At 37.0% G+C, this 20,007-nt stretch overlaps 1 protein-coding gene and 1 non-coding gene across 2 annotated transcripts in view; both read right to left on the reverse strand.

The window, feature by feature from the left end:
- NT5C1B (5'-nucleotidase, cytosolic IB) overlaps positions 1–20,007 on the reverse strand; it is a 35,670-nt gene that overhangs the window by 4,993 nt on the left and 10,670 nt on the right. The window contains exons 4-9 of the mRNA XM_074387757.1: positions 19,520–19,657; positions 17,775–18,224; positions 17,327–17,494; positions 16,096–16,225; positions 9,731–9,853; positions 9,151–9,335 (exon numbers count right to left, since the gene is read on the reverse strand). Coding sequence (XP_074243858.1) covers positions 9,151–9,335; positions 9,731–9,853; positions 16,096–16,225; positions 17,327–17,494; positions 17,775–18,224; positions 19,520–19,657 — 1,194 coding nt within the window. The remainder of the gene's footprint in view (positions 1–9,150; positions 9,336–9,730; positions 9,854–16,095; positions 16,226–17,326; positions 17,495–17,774; positions 18,225–19,519; positions 19,658–20,007) is intronic.
- On the reverse strand, positions 16,588–16,694 carry LOC120362058 (U6 spliceosomal RNA). The gene has a single exon (XR_005578063.1). It is a non-coding gene; the product is annotated as a U6 spliceosomal RNA (small nuclear RNA).

A 20,007-nucleotide genomic window follows, 5' to 3' on the forward strand; every position in this document is an offset into this window, starting at 1 on the left:
ATACAAGCAAGTACAAGCAATTTAAGTAATTTTAAAAAGAGATTGACAAAGAACTAGGGTGGACCAATGAGATAACAAAGAAGCCCTGCACAGCCACAGAAGTACACTCTTTTAGGCTTTTCTTTGTGGACTTCACTAGATGCTGATGAGAAAGACTGCAGGCAGTGGAGTGAGAGAATAAAACCATCCTTGGTGGTACAGGCACAGAGGAGGGGAACAGCTGCCACTGGGAGCAAAGACTAAAACTCCCCCTAGTTGATTATAACCTCAGGAACAAAGACCCTAGACTGCTAGAAGGGCTTCAAACACTGTTAACCTCCAGGTTATTAGTATAAAGATCCACTGTTACTGGGAAAAGGGGACAGAAAAAAATATTCTACCTTTGGGAGGATACGAAACTATCAAGGACTGGAACCATTAGTTATTGCCTATCACTGGGCCATGGCAAGAGCCAGGAGAATGTTCATCCTTAAGCCCTAGGGAGATAGAAGGAATAGCTGGGAAGGGGTAAGAATGGGGAGACCTTCTTTGCAGCAGACACACAGGGAAGGCCTAATGCTGAAAGTAGACTAGAAATCTTGAGGAAAACCTTCTGGCAAGCCAGTTTGCACCCTAAGAATAGAGTTGATACCAGACAAATTTGGATCCTCTGGGGCCATGAAGATAAGCATAGAAACCACAAAACCTAAAACAAGTTTAACTTCTGATTTGATTGATTCAATCTATCACAATAATTGCTAATCCCACAGTAAAACAGAACAAAATAAAAAGAACAATCTACTTTCAGGAGAAATTAAAAGAACTAGACTTAGTAATGACCCAGGTGTCATAAATATAACAGGGGGAATTGAAAATAACTGTGACTAATATCTTTAAATGTCTACTTTAAAAGTGGATACCTATACATGAATAGACTAGCAATTTTGGCAAAGAGATTAAAATGATAAGAGAGTTGAATGGAAATGGTAATAAAAATTACTATATAGCGATAAAGAATGCCTAATGGATATATCAGTAGACTCAACACAGCTGAAGAAAGAATGAGTGAACTTGAAGACAGGTCTATAGAAATTGCCCAACCTGAAATGACAGAAAGAGAAAAAAAGCATGGAGAAAAAAGAGCAGAGCATTGAAATTCTGTGGGACACACCCACCCCTCATATTCAAACCAAAGGAAATATAGACAATTATGAAGGCAGAGAAAAATAGATCCAGTACATAGTAAGGACCAAAGATATAAAATTTATGACATTTGTCATCAAAATCTATTCAAGTGAGAAGACAATGGAACAACATCTTTAAAGTACTAGAAGAAAAACATAGTAACCCTAGAATAGTACATTCAGTAAAAATAAAATATTGTTTTTAAAAATAAATAAGATGAAGACTTTTTAGGCAAAGAAAATCAGAGTATTCAGTACCAGTAGATTGTACTACATGAAATGTTAAATAAAACAAAAGATCTCCTGGCAGAAGGAATATAACAGAGAGAAACCTGATCTACACCAAGAAAGGACGATCTCTGAAAATATTTACATGAAGATAAATACAAAATATGTGTTTTTGCCTCATCCTTATTTACTAGGAGGTATTTAATTAAGAAATATAGAAATAGTAGTGGGAAAAGAAAATAAATCTTGCAGCCCCCAAGTCACTAAACTAAAGGGAAAAGTCAAGCCTGGAACAGCTTAGAGCCATCCTGCCTCCCATTCTATTCAAAGTCACCCCTGTGCTCACTGAGATAAATGAATATCTGCCTCTTTTGGAGAGGCTAATCAGAAACTCAAACCCACCCGGAGTCTTCCCACCTTTGCTTCAAGCTGTCCTGCCTTTCCAGACCAAACCAATGTTTATATTATATATGTTGACTGATGTCTCATGTATCCCTAAGATAAAACCAAACTGTGCTCTGACCACCTTGGGAACATGTCATCAGATCTTCCTGAAGCTATGTCATGGGTGCGTGTCCTCAACCTTGGCAAAATAAAATTTCTAAATTAACTGAGACCTGTCTCAGATTTTCAAGGTTCACAGAAGCAAAGCATAGGGAGTTTATTGCATAAATAAAATAAAAATATATGACAACAGTAGCACAAAACATGAGAGGTAGAGTGTGGCAGTTCATTGTTGCAAAGTTCTTATGGTATATATGATGTGGTAGTGTATAACATTGTTTGACGATAGATTGTGATTACTTAAAGTTGTATATTGTAAATACTAGAGTAACTAATAAAAAATTTTAAATGTCATAAGCCAATAGAGGAGATACTATGGAATTTAAAAAGACACAATAAATCCATAAGTAAATAGGGGGAAAAAAAAAACAAAAGAAAAAGGGAACAAAGAACAGTTGGAACACATAGAAAAAAACATAGGAGATAGTAGATTTTAATTCAACCAAAGCAATGATCACATTAAATTTAAATGTCCTAAAAATAGCAATTAAAACGCAGAGATTACCAGATTGTATAAAATAGCAGCACCAACTATATTATCTGTAAGAAAAATATAAATGCAATTCAGATATAAAGACATAGATAGGTTAAAAGTATAGAAAAATCATATCATACAAACATTAGTCCGCAGAAAAGCAGAGTGATTATATGAGTATCAGACAGATGAATATTACATAATGAAAAGGTATTAGTGAATTAAGACTAATACGATATAATAATCCGAATATGTGGGCTCCTAAAAGCAGATTCAAACTACATGATGCAAAACTGATAAAGTTGAAACGATAAATAAATTCTCAAATATATTTGGAGATTTCAACACTGCTTTCTCGATAGTAGATTTTAAAAAGTAGACAGAAAATCACCGATAATATAAAAAACCCCAAAAAAATTACCTGAATTAATTTTATAATCTAATTGACATTTATAGCATACTCAACCAATGACAGCAGAATATTCTTTTCAAATACACATGACATATTCATCAAGATAGACCATATTCTGGGCATAAAACATACCACAAAAAGTTAAATAATTGAGATACAAAATATGTTTTCTAACCACAGTGACCCATAGGTCAAAGAGGAATCTTTGACCTATGTGTCATTTAGAAGTAGGTTAAGCTTTGTTTCAACAATAGAAAGATATCTGAATAAACTCCAAATAGATGACAATTAAATAACCTACTTCCAAATGACCCATGGGTCAAAGAGGAAATTACAGAAAAATTTTAAAAATATATTTTGAATTAAATAAAAAAAAAACATCACCTATCCAAATTTGTAGGCTGCAACTACAGCAGTGTTTAGAGGAAAATCTATAACATTAAGTGCTCATATTAGAAAAGAAGAGGGGGTTTCAAATTAACAATCTCAGCTTCCATATTTAAAAACTTAGGAACAGCTGGCTTAGGAAAATTGATTAGCCTCTGGCCAAACTGACTGAGAAAAACAACAACAAAAAAGAAAAGACACAAATTACTAGTATCAGACATAAAAGTGGGGACACATCACTAAGGATCCTACAAAAATAAAAACGTAATAAAACACTCTAAAATTTATGTAAATAAGTTCAGTGATTTAGATGAACAAATTTCTTGAAAAACACAAGCTCATAAATAGAAGAAAATAATGAGAAAAGGAAGAAAAAGAAAATTTAAATAGTAGTTTTATAGCTATCAAAATAATTGAATTAGTAGTTAAAAACCTTCCAAAATGGAAAGCAGTCCAGGCCCAAATGCTTTCTCTGAAAAATTCTACCAAGCATTTTATGAGGTTAGTACCATACTGTTACTAAAGTTAGATTAAGATCTACAAGAAAAGAAAGCTATAGAGTATGAGGATGAAGACATAAATGAATAAATAATACAAAATGTTAACAAATTGGATCCAGCAACGTATGAAAAGGATAATAGCACATGACCAACTTGAATTAATACCAGCAATGCAAAACTGCCTCAGCTTTTACAAATCCATGAATTTCATTTACACATCAACAGACTAAAGGAGAAACCACATGATTTTTCTCAATAGATGCAAATCAAGCATTAGTCAAAATTCAACCTTCCTTTATTATACAATCTCTCAAAAAACTAGAAAGAAGGTAACTCCCTCAACCTGACAAAAGGTATCTAGAAAAGAACTATAGATAGCAGTTAAGAGTGAAAGACTGATGTCTTCCTAAGATCGGGAAACATGGCAAGGGTGTCCACTATTCTGAACATTGTACTGGATGTACTAGCAAGGTAACAAGGCAAGAAAGGTAAATAGCATACATACAGCATGGAAACATAGAAATAAAACTGTCTTTAATAACGTCAACATTATTGTCAACTTAGAGAATCTCAATCTGTAAAATTATTACTAGAACTAATGAGGAAATTAAACAAGGTTGCAGAATACAAAAACCAATTGTGTTTTCACGTATTAGCAACAAACAAATAATTGTACAGTAAGGATTTTAAAAATACCGTTTATGATAGTACCAAAGTATTATAAAATGCATAGGTATAAATAAAAAAATACAATATCTGTATGCTGAAAAAAATTTAAATGATCTAAGTAAGTGAGAGGACAAATACCACGTCCATGGAGAGAAAGACTCAATATTGTTAAGATATCTATTATCCCAAGATTTAGCTATAAATAAAATAAAAATAAAAATTCTAGCAAATTTTTTCCCCAGAAATAGACAAACTTCTTTGTGTGTGTGTATGTGTGTGTGTGTGTGTGTGTGTGTGACACACACACATAAAGAAGTTTGTGTGTGACACACACACACACATACACACAAAGAAAGTTGAAGTTTGGTCTTAAGAAATACTATAAAACTACAACAATCAAGGCAGTGTAATATTAATAAAAGGATGAATATCTGTATTAAAGGAACAAGACAGAAAGTCACCCTTTTCAACAAATAGTGCCGGGACAATTAGGACATCCAGGAAATTCGGATAAGCAGGAAAAATGAACTCCAACTGATACTTTGCACAAATATGATATTGTTTCAAAATAGATCATAACCCTTAGTAAAAAACCTAAAACCATAGATTTCTGTATAAAAATTTAGGAGGCAGTCTTTGTGGCCTTGAGTTAGGCAAAGATTTCTTATATATGACATTAAAAACACAATTTCTAAGAAAAAGTTGATAAATCTGACTTCATCAAAATTATAAGTTTCTGCTCACTGAAAGGCACTGAAAGATGTTAGAAGAATGAAAAGACAAGCACAGGCTGAGAGAAAATATTTGTAAAATGCATATCTGATAAAGGTTGAGTATCGAAAACATATGAACTCTCAAAAGTTGATGATAACAAACAAAAAACCCAATAAAAACAAGCAAAAGATTTGAACAGGTACTTCAACAAAGAAGATATTTGAGGGAAGAAGCATCTGATAAGATGCTCGGTATCATTTGTCGTCAAAGAAATGCAAGCTAAAACTACAATGAGATAATTTGTTTTAATAAACACTAAAATTGGTTAAATAAAAAATAAAACTGCTCAATGCTACCAAATGCCAGCAACAATGCAAAGCAACAAAATTATACATTGCTTTTAGGAATGCAAAATGTTATAGTCATTTGGGAAAAAAATTTGACTGTATCTCATAAAACATATACTACTTATCACATGACCTAGCAAATCCCACTTCTAGGTATTTAAAAATGAAATGAAATCTTACGTTTACACAGAAATTTGTATTCAAATGTTTAAAAGTAGCTTTATTTATAAATGTCAAGGACTAGAAATGACCTATCCCTTCAACAGGTAAATGAATAAAGAAAATGTGGTACATCCACAGAATAGGATACTACTCTGCAATAAAAAGGAGCCAACTACTGATACATGCAATTACATGCATTATGCTATAATTAATGAAAGAAGTCACATTGCATCCTGTACATGATTCCATTTATGTGACACCTGAAAAAGACAAAGCTATAGAGAAAGAAATAAGAGTAATGGTTGATGGGGTCTGGAGATAGGGTACTAGGATGGCTACAAAGGGATATGAGGAAATTTAGTGATTTTTTTTTTTCTGAGAGTGAGTTTTGCTCACAGCAACCTCCACCTCCCAGGTTCAAGCATTATTTTACCTCAGCCTCCCTAGTAGCTGGGATTATAGGCATGCACTACCACACCCAGCTAATTTTTTTGTATTTTTAGTAGAGATGGGATTTCTCCATTTTGGTCATGCTAGTCTCAAACTCCAGACCTCAGATGATCCGCCTGCCTCCGCCTCCCAGAGTGAAAGGATTAGGCGTGAGCCACTGTACCTGGTGGAATTTAGTGATTTACTGAAATTGTTGAGTATGTATTTTAATGTTAGTGGTTATTTCACAATTATGTATAGTTGTCAAAACGCTTAAAAGTATACGCTAAAAATGATACATTTTATTATATATAGATATACCTCAAAAATTCCGATTCACATACACACATGTATGCACACACACACACGGAGACCATTATCCCAGAATGATAAGACAAGAAATAGGGATCAAATCAGGAGTTATCAGTTACTTGTCAATGTACTACACTGGAGATTGGAGGCTCATAAACTACATTCAGAGTTGTTAAATTAATCGTCTCAAGCTGTCCCATTTGCTGGTGACTCTTAGACCTTTGACAAAACTAAGATATTGTCATGACCAAACCACCACCCCACTAGAAACATACTTGAATATCTTCAGTAGGAGTTGTACCTCTTAGATTCTTTCTCATCAGTGGAACCCACCTGGCAAGTCCTTTGGCCTTTATGGAAAAATCACCTTTTTTACCTAAAAAATGTCATGTTTTTTAAAGTGGCAGAAGGACTGCATGATAAAAGAAAGCATGCATACTAGAAATTTGTTGGATATTCCTGCAATAACTAGGATTGGGTTTCACAATTTAATTGTTTAATGGGAGAAAAAGGCAATTTAAGGAACAAAAATAAGTGAGACTACATAAACTAGAAAGATCCTGCAAAGCAAAGGAAACAACAGAGTGAAAAGGCAACCTATGCAATGGGAGAAAATACTTGCAAACTCTACATCTGATAAAGGGTTAATTTCCAAAATATATAAGGAATTCTTATAGCTCAACAGCAAAATAAAAACCAATTAAACTGATTAAAAATGGGCAAAGGACTTGAATAGATGTTTTTCTAAAGAACACATACAAATGTCAATGGGTATGTGAAAAGGCTCTCAACACATTAATTATCAGAGAAATCCAAATAAAAATCACAATCAAATATCAGCTTTGCCAGTCAGGATGGTTATTATAGAAGACAAAACAAAACAAAGATACCAAATGTTGGGGAGAATATAGAGAATTTGGAACCCTTATGCACTGTGGACAGAAATGTAAAATGGTGTAGCCTCTATGGAAAACAGAATGGAAGTTTTTCAAAAAGCTAAAAATAGAACAACTACCAAGTGATTCAGTAATTCCACTGTTAAGTATATATCCAAAAGAAATGAAAGCAGGCTCTCAAAGAGCTATGTAAATGTCAATGTTTACTGTAGCATTATTCACAGTGGCCAAGATTTGGAAATCACCCAAATGTCAGAAGAGGAATGAATAAAGAAAATGTAGTATAAGATATAACATATTATTAATTAGCCTTTAAAAAGAAGGAAGTACTACTGTTTGTAACAAAATGGATGAGACCTGGAAGATTTGCTAAGATGAATTCAATTCTAGAGATCTGCTGTACAATGTAGTGCCTATAGTTAACAATATGGTATTGTACACTTAAAAACTTGTTAAGTGGGTAGATCTTATGCTAAGTATTCTTACCACAAAACAAAAAAAGTTTTAAAGACAAGGGGAAAAGTAAGTTTTTGGGAGTGGTGGATATGTTTATTACCTTATTTGTAGTGACAATAAGGTGAGTGTATATACATATATGTCCAAATTCATCAAAATGTATACATTAAATATGTGCAACTTTAAAAATTAAGTATAACTCAATAAAGCTGAAAAAAAGAACAAGGTACAACATGAAAAAAGAACTGAAAAATGTAAAATCCAAAAGAAATTAGATTATTTACTTCAGATGAGAAAATACTGCTTTAACATTTGTCTGGAAGTAATGCTTTCTTTGAAGTATTTTTTGTTTGAGTGTTCTTTTTATCAGAGATTTTCACATTTCAATAATGGTTAAAGGCTCTGAATTTCAGCAGAATAGATTGATACAAAATATAACAATTTTCCTCTCAATAGTAAGCTTTGTTAATACTGAACCACTTTATAACACTAGGTCAACATTTCCAAAGGAGCTATTTAGAAAGAATATGAAGTTACACACACACACACACACACACACACACACACACACACACACACGGAGAGAGTTTAAATATTGCTTGCTTTAATGAGAGGTGACGAAGTAGAAAAACTTTTCAACTTTCAATTAGTCGATTCATACTTTTATAAATTTTTATAAAAATAACAATATTTAAGTTTAATTTAAGTTCAGGAAGAACTGAGAAAAAGAACAATTAAATTTCTTGGGAAAATTGATAGAATAAAATTGAAAAACCTATCAGTTTAGATGCAGATTAAAGAATATTTTGATGTTTCAGATTTCCTTTTGTTCAAAAGTTATAGGTTCTGTTCATTTTTGACCTTGATTTTAACACTTCAGTTCATGGATGAATTGAAAGGTATTCAACAGCACTAATCCAAAAAAATCTAAGTATTTAGTTTAAGTTTCATTACATATTCATAATTTACACTTGTTTGAGGATCATTATTTAATTCAGGTTCTTAGTTGTGCGTATTTTCTCAATTAAGCAATGGCTTTCTTGAGTTTAAAGTCAAGTACAGAGATTCAATAAATGCTTACTCTAACCTATTGGAAATGACCCTACTATTCTGAGAATTTATTACATAGAAATGGCTTATTGATAAGCAGTAGTTCCTGTTACTCCCAATTTGGAGGGGTAGATTTATTATTATGGGAAGATCATAGAAGCATTTCCAATAGGATAAGATAATGTTAAAATTAAAAATAAAGTGTCAGCAGGGAATGCATTAAATTGAGCAATTCATGAAAGACAGAAAGCTCCAAAGATAAGACAGTGAGAAGGAGTGACCTGCCTAAAATAACTTAAACATTCATCAGAAGGGACCAATATTGATATTTATATATTAGAAAATAAGTAAGTACATAAAAATTAATTAGCACTCACTGAACCTACCTGAGCAAGAGGCTTACTTTCACATAACGTATCATACTGGAAGAATTTGTCCATCCCATGCTCTTTGGTAAAATGTTCAGACTCATCAGAGAAGAGGACAGCATCCCCATCAAAGGCCACACGGAGCTGGGTGTCACAGTAAGCCATGTCTTTGGCTCCGTCAAACATTGTCGCAGAGGCAATACCTGATAGATCATGGAGACTGATTAATACTCTTCTCAGGTCCATGAGTTATAGTTTCTACCATTAAAAAAAAATTCTCCCACATCTTAGGTTTTCTCTCTAGCTATTACCTGATGGCTCAACTCCTCTTCAAACCACAGATCTCAGAACAGTTGTCTATGCACTGCCTCTGTTTCTATAGGGATGGGAACATGGAAAATGGATTGTAGGACAATTACTAAGGATGTCCATTTCCAGCAAAGTCAAAGCTCTAAAAGACTTAAGTGTTGCCATGTGGAAAAACTTCAGCAGAATATCCAACAAGAACATAAGCCTCATAATCATATGTGAAATTTAATGTAAGTAATCATTAGTGTAAACCCCTTTATTAACTAGAGGAATAAAATCAGACTAATACCTTCTTGTATTGCCTCTTGCACTTTTTCAGAATCTGCAGAAACATACAAGTTGGTAAGATATGCCTTCAAATAGCCAATGGGGTTTTTTCCACCAGTCAGACAGAAGCGGTCAATCAGTAAGCCTATTATCAGGCAAAAAAGACTTTGTTATGACAGAGATTAAAGACAAAATGCTAAAAATCCAAGTAAAAGTTACCATAGAAATAACTGAGTTTATTTGTAAATTCAACTGGCTTTATTTTTGAACCTAAAGGAAAGTTACCTTAGAAATAACTGAGTTTAGGCCGGGCGCGGTGGCTCAAGCCTATAATCCCAGCACTTTGGGAGGCCGAGGCGGGTGGATCACTAGGTCAAGAGATCCAGACCATCCTGGTCAACATGGTGAAACCCCGCCTCTACTAAAAATACAAAACATTAGCTGGGCGTGGTGGCGCGTGCCTGTAATCCCAGCTACTCAGGAGGCTGAGGCAGGAGAATTGCCTGAACCCAGGAGGCGGAGGTTGCGGTGAGCCGAGATCGCGCCATTGCACTCCAGCCTGGGTAACCAAAGTGAAACTCCGTCTCAAAAAAAAAAAGAAATAACTGAGTTTATTTGTAAATTCAACTGGCTTTATTTTTGAACCTAAAGGAAAGTTACCTTAGAAATAAACTTTTAAAATTATGTTATAGCACCAGTATTTAAAATTCCTTAACAATTTCATTTTATTTATTTTTTATTTATTTATTTTTGTTGTTGTTGTTTGTTTGTTGGTTTTTTGAGACAGAGTCTCACTCTGTTGCCCAGGCTGGAGTGCAGTGGCACAATCTCAACTCACTGCAACCTCTGCCTCCTGGCTTCAAGTGATTCTTCTGCCCCAGCCTCCCGAGTAACTGGGACTACAGGTGCCTGCCAACATGCCTGGCTAATTTTTAGTAGAGATAGGGTTTCACCATATTGGCCAGGCTGGTCTCCAACTTCTGACCTTGTGACCCACCTCAGCCTCCCAACGTGCTGGGATTATGGGCGTGAGCCATCACACCTGGCAAACAATTTTATATATAGTGGTTGTATTTCGTATGTTATAGTTTATAAGCATAGTATATTCACATAGATTATGCCATTTTATTCTCATAAACATACTGAAGATATTATTGTTTTCATTACAGGAAATGGAAGTTAGACATAAAGACTTATCTAGATGCATAGAGCAGACTTGAGCCCAAGTATTTGACTATTGTCTAGACTAGAACAGGATGCTTTTTCTTGAACTACAGCCTCCTCACTTACTGAAAAGGCCTATTAAGATATGGCTCTCTCTCAAAACCATACAATTACATGGAAAGTAAACAGGCTGCTCCTGAATGACTTTTGGGTAAACAATGAAATTAAGACAGAAATCAAGAAATTATTTGAAGCTAATGATATTAAAGATACAACATACCAGAATCTCTGGGACATAGCTAAAGCACTGTTAAGAGGAAAGTTTATAGCACTAAACACCCTCATCAAAAGATAGAAAGATCACAGATTAACAACATAACATGACATCTAGAGTAACTAGAAAAAAAAAAAAAAAAAAAAAGGGAAAAACTAACCCTAGACCTAACAGAAGAAAAAAAGTAACCACAATCAGAGCTGAACTGAATGAAATTGAAATGTGAAAAAATATACAAAAGATCAAGAAAACCAAAAGTTTGTTATTTGAAAGAATTAGTAAGATTGATAGACTGCTAGTTAGATTAATAAAGAAAAAAAGAAAATCCAAATAAACACAATCAGAAATGATACCAGGGATATAACTATCAACCCCACAGAAATAGTAAAGCAAAACAAAAACCCCTCAGAGATTGTTAAAAACACCTCTATGCATAGAACTAGAAAACCTAGAAGAAATAGATAAATTCCTGGAAATACACAGTCTCCCAAGATTGAACCAGGAAGAAACTGAAACCCTAAACTGACCAATAACACATTTCTAAATTGATTCATTAATAAAAAGCCTATCAACCACTAACAGCCCTGGACCAGATGGATCCTCAGCCAAATTCTACCAGATGTATTAGAATAACTGGTTTGAATCCTCCTGAAACTAGTATGAAAAATTATGGAGGAGCGACTTCTCCCTAAGTCATTTTATGAGGTCAACATAACTCTGATACCAAAACCTGGCAGAGACACAAAGTAAAAAGAAAACTGCAGACCAATATCTCTGATTAACACAGATGCAAGAATCCTCAACAAAATACTATCCAGCAGCACATCAAAAAGCTTATCTACCATGACAAAGTAGGCTTTATTCCTAGGATGCATAGTTGCTTCAGCATACAGAAATCAATAAATATGATTCATCAAAGAAACAGAACTAAAAATAAAAACTACATGATAATCTCAATAGATGCAAAAAAGGCTGTCAATAAAATTCAACGTCCTTTTATGTTAAACCCCACCCCGCAAAAAACTCAGCATTGAAGAAACATGCTTCAAAATAATACGAACTATCTATGACAAACCCAGAGCTAACATCATACTGAATGGGCAAAAACTAGAAGAATTGGAATGAGACAAGCATGCTCACTCTTACCATCTGTATTCAACATACTACTTTAAGTCCTAGCCAGAGCAATCAGGCAAGAGAATGAAAAAAGGCATTCAAATAGAGAGGAAATAAAGCTGTCTCTCTTGGCAGATGATATGATTTTTCACCTATAAAATGCCATAGTTTATCCCCCAAAGTTCCTAGATCCCATAAATAACTTGAGCAGTTTCAGGGTACAAAAACTAATGTACAAAATCAGTAGCATTTCTATATACCAAAAATGTTGAAGGTAAATGCCAAATCATGAATACAATCTTGTTAGTAATCACCACACTCAAAAATAAAATACTTAGAAATACAGCTATCCATGGATTTGAAAAGTCTTTACAAGGATTAAAAGCACTGCTGAAAGAAATCAAATACAAGACATACAAATGGAGAAACATCCCATGATCATGAATAGGAAGAAACAATATCATTAAAATGGCCATACTGCCCAAAGCAATTTACAGATTCAATGGTATTCCTATCAAACTACCAATGACATTTTTCACAGAATTAGAAAAAACTCCTTGGAAATTCACTTGGAATCAAAAAAGAGCTCAAATAGCCAAAGCAAACCTTAGCAAAAAGAACAAAGCTGGAGGCATTCCATTACCCAACCTCAAACTATACTATAAAGATACTAAAACAGCATGGTACCATTACAAAAACAGACACATAGACCAATGGAACAGGTTAGAAAACTCGTAAATAAAGCCACACACCTACAACCATCTGATCTTCAACAAAGTCAAGAAAAACATGCAATGGGGAAAGGACTTTGTATTCAATAAATGGGGCTGGGATAACTGGCTAGCTATATGCAGAATATTGAAATGGGACCCCCTTCCTTTTACGAGATACAAAAATTAACTCAGGATGGATTAAAGACAAATGTGAAACACAAACCCAAGCCCTAGAGGAAAACCTAGGAAACACCATTCTGGACAGGCTCTGGGGAAGATTTCATGATGAAAACACCAAAAGCAATTGCAACAACAAGAAAAAATCGACACATGGGACCTAATTAAACTATAGAGCTTCTGCATAGCAAAAGAAACTATCAACCGAGTAAACAGACAGCCTGTAGAATGGAGGAAAATATTTGCAAACTATGCATTTAACAAAGGTGTAATATCCAGAATTTGTGAGATATTTAAACAGATTAACAAGCAGAAAAAACGTCATTAAAAATTGGGCAAAGGACATGAATAGACACTTCTCAAAAGAAGACACACATGCGGCTAACAAGCATATGAAAAAATGCTCAACATAACTAATCATTAGAGAAAATCAAATCAAAACCATAATGAGATTATCATTGCATAACTATCATAATGGCTATTGTTAAAAAGTAAAAAAATAACAGATGATGGTGAGGTTGTGGTTAAAAAGGAATACTGATATGTTGCTGTTGAGGGTGTAAAATAGTTTAGCTGCTGTGGAAAGCAGTTTGCAGATTTCAGAGAATTTTCAGCAAAACTACCAATCCCATTGCTGGGTATATATCCAAAGGAATATAAATTGTTCTACCATAAGAATATATGCACACGTATGTTCATCGCAGGACCATTCACAATAGCAAAGACATGTAATCAACCTAAATGCCCACTGATGATGTACTGGATAAACAAAATGTAGTACATATATACCATGGAACACTCTACAACCATAAAAAAGAAAGGGATTTTTTTTTTTTTTTTTTTTTTTTTTGCAGCAACATGGATGGAGCTGGAGGCCATTATCTTAGGTGAATTAATGTAGGAACAGAAAACCACATGTTCTCATTTATAAGTGGGAGCTAAACATTAAATACACATGGACACAAAGAAGGGAGCAATAGACATCAAGGCCTACTTGAGGGTGGATGGTGGGAGGAGGATGAGGACTGAAAAACTGCCTATTGATAATATGCTTATGACCTCAGTAATGTAGAAATCTGCACACCAAATCTGCATGACATGCAATTTAGCCATAAAACAATGAATTATTATCATTAAACATTAATATAACAAATGCTTTTACAAATCAGTAACAATTACAAAAACACACTGGGTGTTTGTGAGAGGGTTGTAAAACAGGGACCCTCATCTTCTATGTGTGAAAATATACATTGGTACAAGCTGTCTAGAAAATGCTTTGATGACATGCAGTATGTATCAAGAGCTTTTTAACAGGTCTGTACCTTTGACCTAAGATTCCTTTATTTTTAAAAAAAGAAATATTCTGAAATTCTGATAAAGATTTCTATAGAAAGGTCTCAGTTTAGGGTTATTTATAAAAGCAAAACATGTTCAACAATGTGACAGTAGTTATATAAATTATAGGATTATGCATATGATAAAACATGTACCAATTCAAAGTTTTTTTTTTTTTTTTTTTTAAGATACATGGTAAACTGGGTAGCTGTACATGATGTAAAGCAGAATACTGTATCTAGTTAGTTGTTTATCATCTGTATGGACCAAGAGAGTAGGTTAGGTCCACTAACTGTCTTGGTGGAAAAATGCTTTGGTATTTGAAAATGCTGTCACTTTTTCACTTATGCCAATATTGGGCATATGTGGCCCAAAAGTCTACTCTACAAATCCTTAAATCATATGCATCTCATGATCCAGAAATTATTTGGTGACACCAAGACTCCATAAGTGATTAAAGCATCATCCCTTTTCTTAAGGAGATCACAGTTCACTGAAGAGCCAGGCATGTAAAACATTTTTTATAATAAAGACCCCAGGAGACGGAGATATGAATTGCTTTCAGTACCCAGAGAAGGAAATAACTAACTCTTCTGGGCCAAAAGATTTTTATTCCATGAACAAGGCTGCATGAGGAGGTTGTACACAATCAGTTCATCAATAGAATTAACAGGTAAATAACTATGATTTCTTATGCTTCCAGACTTGATGGGTCAGCATGGTGAGGGGTAGATAGACCTCGATCACCTACTAAATCAATTAAGACTATGTGTTGCTAAATACTAGCTGTTGTTTACTAGGTGATTGCTATATGCCAGTCATCTATATTAAATATTTATTTCTATTCTCTTTTTACTTCATAACCCTATGAAGACTGTACTTTTAAAAGGCAAACCTTTTTTAAAAGTGTTTCAATGATTTCAGCCTTATAGTTAGAATAACATAAAGTAAAACTCATAACTTATATCTTGATTATTTGCAAATATGCCCAATTTAAACCTTATTTTAACTTCACATACCCATTTAGAAAATAGGCTAATTGTGCATGAAATAATTCAGGTAGTTCCATAATAGGAAAAGGTGGAACTTTCTCTTAAAGTCCCAGCAGACTGATAGAAACACTGGAAAGACTAGAGTCAATCAGATTTTCCATGTAAATGATTTTATGTGTGGGGAGAGAGAGCAGCCGGGGACAATCAGATTTTAAGAGTGGAAAGGAGAGGTGAAAACCTTTAAACCTTTAACACGAATCTGTGGTGAGCAAGAAGTTTGATCACACAGTAAAAGCCTTTGGGTTGACGGCTCCTTGAAGTCAAGTTCAGAAGTGAAAAACATAAAACAGAGAAATATATTGCAGGACCTAGGATTAAGACTTTGAAATTCACACTTGACAAGTTAAGTCCAGAGCTTTGAGCCCAACTCTGTGCTGAAGTTAAAAATGAACATGGCCTCTCTTGTTCTGACATAGGCAAATAAACATTCCTGCCACAGAAGGGGGTGTCAGTATCAAATACACCGCATTTGGTTAAGCCACAGTTAGCAAAATAACATGGCTTCTCTCTTTCAGAGCGGAGAGCTGGTCTTCCACATGGTATTTATTTTACTTACCATAGTGATTGACGCTGTTTATAAGCCGCACTCCCACTTGGGCATGGTTATTAGTCATCAGTACAATATCAAATAAGTCCTGTTCATCGGGATATAGATCACGGAGTCTAGCATTGACATACTGTAGTGCCTGCAGGTTACAAACATGAATGTATGTAAAGAGGGGCAGGCAAGGTGGGTTTGGGGAGGCCAGAGAGGAAGCATCTCATCAGGGTCAAATTCAGGTTCTGAAGAATCTTCATTGAGAGATTCTGCCTCCTTTAGGACAGAGTTATTCCATGCATTTCTGTGTTATCAGCCTCTCATACATAGGAACTCAGTGAATGTTCACATACATGAGTAATGTTTGTTGAAAATTTTTACAACTTGGATTCACTTGAATTATCTCTGGGGGACAGGTAGAGAGCAGGGTCAGGCTAACGCTTTTGTGCTTTATGTTTGATTTTTAAAATTTGCTTTTACCAATCATCTAATGATTATTTTTTAATTTTGAAAAATATGGACTGCTTCGTGAATATGCATGTCATCCTTGTCCAGAGGTCATGCAAATCATTTCTGTTTTGTTCCAGTTTTAGTATATATGCTGTCAAAGAGAGCACTTTGTGTATTAACATGTATCTTTAGGTTTGTGGTTCCTGTCCATCCATTTACTGTCTCTTAAGTAATTCTACCAACAGCTTGTAGAGGTGTCATTTGTTTTTTCATGGTTATGATATTATTGTGTAATATTTGTATTAAGAAGATCAAAGTTGTAAGTGCTATGTATTTCAGTGTAAGTTCAGAGAACCTTACCTTCTCTATTGAAATCACACCCCTAAGTGCCAAGAGCATCTTTATTTTCTTAATATGCTACGTTTGGGGCCAGAACAACCAAAGTGAATTTCACCTCACTGTAATACGGCATTTTATTTCTACTATTCAGGATTATAAACTCAGGGTTTCTTAGCACTCCTTCGAGGGAGAGAGCAAAGGCTTCTGTTATTGGTCTCATGATTAGGACTTCACTTAGAGAATGCTAACATCCCAAATCTAGGGCTGTGGGCTGGAGTCCCTTCCTCCACAGCCTGGAAGCCTGTGCGAAATCAAACTGACCTGGGTCAGCTGGAAGGAGACAAGAATGACAAGGATGGGCTAGGAATGATCGAGGAAACTGGATGCACTCCCAAGGGTTGGCCTGGGTCCTTCCCTCGCCATTGAGGGTCTGGCGGGCCAAAGACAGCTTTCAGAGTACCTTGACAAAGCGGAACGCGGGGCCTGGGGTCAGGATGACGTTCTCATTGGTGAGCTGATACTCCATGTACTTTTCCAGACCCTCTTCCTCGTAGACTTTCCTGCCGTCCACCATGTTGAAGAGCGCGCAGGATGAGACAGCAACGGTGATGGCGTTCTTGGGTTTGGGCTGCAGAGAGGGACACCAACGGGAGGACACAGTCACGTAGACAGGACGGGGACAGGTTGGGGCTCCTCCAGGGTAGGGTGGGAATAGGACAGCAGGCCCCAGCTCGGAGAAGTGGGATGCTGGAGATAGCCAAGAATGGGACTCCCAGACGTTTGGGGAGGAGAAGTGGGAGACCGGGGAGGACCTCCCTGCGCAGTGGAGAGGAGGGCGCCTGGAAGAGGCTCTTTTGCGGGCTGCGGGGAGGGGCTTCCCGCGTGCCAGAGGCTGCAGGCCTGCTCACCGGCCGGGGGCGCGAGCAGCTCGGGTTCTTCTCATAGAACGACCTCACGGATGCCCAGTAGGCAGCATCGTAGTCGTCCTCATCGTCCTGCTGCTGCTGCTCAGACAGACAGTCGCGGTCCAGCTGGCCGGAGGCTGGGTAGAGCACCCTGCGCTGGCTGGACGCGCGCTGGTATTCCCGCGGCTGCGAGTCCCGGGACTGGCGGATTTCTCGCATGCCTTGCGCCCAGGCCTCCGGATTCTCTTGCATTTTGGTGTTGCGCCGGGAGCCAGGATCTGGCTTTGGGGGTGTGGGAGGCCGCGAGTCCAGTGACCTGGGTGGCTGGGGCGACGCAGGGAGCTGGGGCGAGGCGGGTGGCTGGAACGAGGGCTGCCCGGACGGCGGCGGCGAGGAGTCTTGCAGGCTGGGGGAGGTGGATGGGGTCCGAGAGCTCGCAGAGCTGCTGGGGAGCTGCAGCAAGACAATGGGCGTCTGAAGTTGAAGCCTGCCCCGGGTCCCTCTCGCCAGCTCTGCCAGCTCCCATCAAGATCTTTCCCTTCTGCCTATTCCGTTGCTAGACCTCAGATGGATGCTGGTTCATCTCAGCTCCTTAAGTAGGGCTTAAGGGACCCCGGCATTTCTAGGCCTCAGCTGTTTCATATTTCTGTTAAACAGACACAGAAACGGTCTGCTTTCATTCTCCCCTAGCTTCCCCATCAGCACTTCATAACATTGTTATTTGTTTTGAGTAGATAGGACCCAGTCCTCCTCCTCCCTCTTAGGCAGCTGACACATGGTTTGCAAAGTCCTGTCCCCTGCTTGCAATGTACCTGCTCAGTCAGAGGCCTGCAGGTAGGACAGAGGGCTTGCGAATGGATCTTGCTTGGCCAGTGCCTTGTTGTGCAACCTCCAGTTAACTCCATGAGCAAAGTGGGCCAGACATTCCTACCAGAACACTCTACATAGCACCTCGGGGCATGTCGCTCCCGAATCCCCATGAGAATGATGCACTGAGAGCTGGGAAGTTCCCTTGGCTGGAGACTGGTGCATCTCCCCAGGGCCTTCAGAGCTCCTCAGGCCAGTGGAGCACAGTTACATAGAATCATCTTCCTAAACAGGAAAGGACCATTCTAGAGGAAAAAAAACCTCCTTTACTAAGGTGAGCAAGAAGTTATTAGGCATCCATATATTATTTCAGATTGTTTCGCACACGGCTCAGAAAAGGATGTTTTTGTTTAGATCATTGAGTTAAATCCCATAAAGATGATGGATTGGGTAGGAATGCATGTTCTCTCAGTGACTGTGTCTGGTTCATTCTCTCTGCTTCCAACATCTTAATCTCCAAACTAACTTTTTCTTTTTAATTGCTTATGTCGTCAGGCTGAATTAAAGACCCAAACCTCCACACAATCTAACACTATTTAATTTTTCTCTTGTGGTGACCATTTCCTTCCCTTTTCTGAGAATCAACAACTATTTGTTGATTGTTACTCAAGAGGTGTTGAAGGAAGGAAGGATGCCAGAAGTGTACTGCCTCTAGATCTAGAGCCCCTGGGTTTTAATGCTAGCTCTACCACTTTTTAATGTGAAACCTTAAACAAGTTTACTCTGTACTTCAGTTTTCTGTGGTAAAATGGGATTTTTTTTGTGGGGGAAGGGAGTTCTCACGAGGGCTTAATTAGCTAACACATGTAAAGCACACAAACAGGGACTGGCACATTACTATTATTCTATCATCTACTCCTCCCATTCATCTTTATCTCTACCTTAGCACTGGTGTTCCTGCTTCTAGGCTCATCTACTGATGGAGCCCTGGTGGATGGGCTCCCGGATCTTCGAGACCACTGACTGCGTACCACGTACCCTCGAGAGTCTGTCTTTGGCAGTGATAATTCTTGTGATTCCTGTGATGGAAAGAAGAAACCCAAGAGTGTAAAACCCCACCACCCACTCCTTCTATGCATGTGCCTGCAGAATAGTCATGTCAGGCTGAAAATAGCAGCACCCAGTGAGAAGCTCTCGGGCCTCAATGACTCTTAACTCAACCTGAGCTCTTGTGTACTATTCTAGTTCTGGTCTAGTCCTCCTGTTTGGAGCATCTACGTGGGGTCCTCTTGAAAGAGCATCCAAAACCAAGATGCAAACTGGGTAACATATTTTTTCTCTTGACTCCTCTAATATGGAACTTAATATCGTCATCATTTTTCCTCCCTTTTCTTCACTTCTTTCCTTAAGGATAAGCCTGCTAACAGAT

The sequence above is a fragment of the Saimiri boliviensis genome, chromosome 1 (assembly GCF_048565385.1).
Source record: "Saimiri boliviensis isolate mSaiBol1 chromosome 1, mSaiBol1.pri, whole genome shotgun sequence".
Taxonomy (NCBI): domain Eukaryota; kingdom Metazoa; phylum Chordata; class Mammalia; order Primates; family Cebidae; genus Saimiri; species Saimiri boliviensis.